Source organism: Papilio polytes, unplaced genomic scaffold (assembly GCF_000836215.1).
Source record: "Papilio polytes unplaced genomic scaffold, Ppol_1.0 DF823731.1, whole genome shotgun sequence".
NCBI lineage: Eukaryota > Metazoa > Arthropoda > Insecta > Lepidoptera > Papilionidae > Papilio > Papilio polytes.
The window spans coordinates 5,600,503-5,603,794 of record NW_013525473.1 but is presented as its reverse complement, the minus strand read 5'-3'; the positions used below and the strand labels follow the sequence as shown (position 1 = coordinate 5,603,794).

At 30.1% G+C, this 3,292-nt stretch overlaps 1 protein-coding gene across 1 annotated transcript; it reads left to right on the top strand.

Moving 5' to 3' along the window:
• Positions 1-941: 941 nt before the first annotated feature.
• On the top strand, positions 942-2,989 carry LOC106103519. Its single transcript, XM_013283297.1, has 6 exons — positions 942-1,101; positions 1,180-1,726; positions 1,792-1,891; positions 1,965-2,054; positions 2,316-2,471; positions 2,936-2,989. The coding sequence occupies exons 1-6, from the start codon at positions 942-944 to the stop codon at positions 2,987-2,989; spliced, it is 1,107 nt and encodes a 368-aa protein (XP_013138751.1).
• Positions 2,990-3,292: the final 303 nt, after the last annotated feature.

Here is a 3,292-nt window from a genome sequence, read left to right as displayed (position 1 = left end):
TGCTTAACTTCAATTACCGTTTCTTTATAACTTCTTCTAAAATAACTCTATCTCTACCTTCAAGTAACTATAGTAATTCTTTGAAATGTTTTAGTGTCAAAATATGACCAAAGCCATGAAAATAAACATGACTGGCTATATGACTAGCTTTTGCCTCATAAACGTAGCAAGTAGGCTATGTCTTCTTCCAGGCTATATTCTACGTCCAATTTTATCGAGATCCGTTTAGTCATTTTGGAGAGACGTAGTAATAAACATTCATCAATACTTTTGCATTTATAATATTGAGGATTTCACCAACAAAATTTAATACCTTACAAATAAAAATAATTCTAGATTACAAATCCATCCATTACTTCTAAATAATAGAATAATAGAAATAAGTTATATGAATAGGGCGTTAAAAATAATTACTCTGAAAACGCCTTCTTCGTGTTAAGAAATAGATTATCTGTGATACTTTATGAAAGTACTGTGAGGAAGAAAAGTACTTATTATTTAATAAAAGTTAAAAAAATAATAATTTATGTCTTTATAATTCCGTTATTGCTCCTATTGAAATATAGGAAATTATTAGTGTAAAACTGCATTTCATAGAAAACCGAAATCATCATAAAATCTACAGGAATTGTGTTAATACAATTTTGAGGCAAGTTACATATTTTGAAGAGTATAATGTGATTTGATTAGAAATCTTTCTAAGTATAAAGTCCAAGAAGCAAGCCTACCTCTTTCTCGAAGTCTTCTCGAAACATTTCTGTAGTTCCTATGGTGTTGCAAATGTATATGTGATAAACGCGCAAAAAAATATGTACAATTTTTTTTAATATTACCGTATTGCTCATTCTTAACGACTGTACTTTTATTTTGTAAAATACTGTCGTCATTTTTGCACTTCATTCAGTATATTACTTGATTTTAAACTAGGAACTTCTTTGACAATGGAGTTTAGTTTGAGAAAATTTATAAGAAAGTACACAAAAACAGTTGGAAAATGGTCAGAAATCGATGAAATAGTGATCTCAGCTTTATTTATCCAGAGAATATTCGGACAACAGTTACTAGATCCTAAATGGATGTGGAATAAATTTTACAAACATCAAATAATAAATTTATTTTTATTTATTTACGTATTCTTTGGTACTCTTCAAATAATACGCACACACGATAATGAATTAGTCGCAGAAGCCTCTTATACTTTAATTATAATGTCTCATTTCGCTTTAAAACTCCTACTTTACATTAACAATAGAAATATATTCCGTTTATTACATTTGACTGCTAAAACATTAATTCTGGATATAATTAAACTAGATTCAGAGAAGAAATTGAAGAATGTTCTTAAGATTGCTTCAAGGGTGGTTAAGACATTTTTATTTGTTATAATTCTTATCCCAGTTTCTATCTACCAATTTACAACACTTTGGAACTATGTTAATGGACAGAGAACTATGTTATCAAGGTCGACAGCACCGCTTATGCCTATGACGACTCCTTATTATGAAATATCTTGGATTTTACATTCGTTCTTTTTATTGGAAGTTTCGACAACATTAATATTGGATATGTGGTTTGTTTTACTAACCTTTTTTCTATGTAAAGCAAATGAGAGTTTAATAAAAATATTGAACGTAAAGAAAAGAGGAGACGAAAATGTTGCATCGTATTCTACACGTTTATCTGAAGCGTTGCGTCGATTCCACGAAATTCATGTTAAACTTAACGGGTAATTATTTCATTTGTAAATTCGTGGTACCTTTTGATTTTTTTTTACATTTCTGTTAATTTCAGCTACTTAATAGAATTAAGAAAAATGTACAAATGGCTTTCATTAGTGCCTCTTAGCAATGCAGTTTTGTGCACTTGTCTCAGCTTGTTAATAATGAGCAAGGTTTGTATTAGTCACAGAGAAATTCTTTCACAGTTCTATTAATTTCAATTACAATTTGTATCTATATTTTAAGGAAATAAACTGGAGATTCGCACCGCATATGATGCCGATGTTTGCTGAAATATTTACATACAATTGGTTCGGAGAACAGTTAAAAACAAAGGTAAGATGTGCTGTTCAAATATGTTATTAAAAATAATTAAAACAGCGAAACTCACCGGCATCGACCATGACTATATTAAATGGATAGGTGTTTGGCAATTAAATTTGTTCGTATTTACATAGGCACATGACATTTTATAGCCTATCCATTTAATAGACGTCAGTGTTCACATTTATCGAACTGAACAGCTTGAAAGACGATAATATTATAGCTAGCCGTTTCTAAGAGTTAATTTAGTTAATAATATAAATGTTATTTCAGGTGACAGATATAAACAATGCAATACTTAACTTTGATTGGACAGGTTTAAATATGAAAGATAAAAAGCGTTACTATATAATATTAATTTGTACACAAAATGGATTTGGTATTAAAACGGCTGTTGGGAATCAGTTGTCTCTGATTACTATGACAACAGTACGTATAATAAAAATAAATATAAAAATTAGAGTTAGTTAATAATACGTGATATTTGACTTGGCACGTTAGAAGCAAGAATATTCTTCAGCCTGACGCGCCAATTCAATCATCAATCTATCCTAGTATAATTCTATACTAGCTTTCGCCCGCGACTCCGTCCACGTGGAATTTAAAAAAGTGAGTAGCCTATGTGTTCTTCTAGACTATCCTCTACATCTATACCAAATTTCATTGAAATCTGTTACGCCGTTTAGGCTACAAACTATAACAAACATCCATCTATCTAAACTTTCGCATTGTAAGGAAAGATTTGTATTTTTGTATGTATTGAAATAACTCAAAAACTATTGGGCTGATTTCAAAAATGATTTCACCATTTTATTATTTTTATTTTATTTTGTGCAAACAAGGTCGTGAGCAGCAACTAGTATTTAATAATCACTTTTTTTATTTATTTTCAGGTGGCGAAAGTAATTTATCAAGCATTCGCTGTGTTAAAAACTGTCGATAGTTAAAAATTAACGTTCATAGTAATTACTTTACGAATAATGTTGCTTAAATTTTTGCACTCTAACATTTAAAATGGTAGCCCCACTTCTCACAGATAACTCTTGCTAATATTAATGTTTAAAAATAAATTTAAAATCTATTGATAATTTTAAGTTGGACAAGGACAGTTAGGTAATTTCAAAAATGGGAACCCGGGATCCTCAAATCGCACCTGAGGGCGGCCACCGAGGGGGTTTTTGGTTTCCCCCTCGAAAAAAAAAGAAAAAAAGGGCAGTTTCAAAAAGATTCAATGACATACTATCAATAAT

What these genes read in the sequence shown, in the direction of transcription:
- LOC106103519 (XM_013283297.1), top strand. Translation starts at nt 942, where the DNA reads ATGGAGTTTAGTTTGAGAAAATTTATAAGAAAGTACACAAAAACAGTT. An exon ending in ATTCATGTTAAACTTAACGG is followed by an intron (nt 1,727 to 1,791) that starts GTAATTATTTCA and finishes TGTTAATTTCAG; the next exon opens with CTACTTAATAGAATTAAGAA. An exon ending in GCTTGTTAATAATGAGCAAG is followed by an intron (nt 1,892 to 1,964) that starts GTTTGTATTAGT and finishes CTATATTTTAAG; the next exon opens with GAAATAAACTGGAGATTCGC.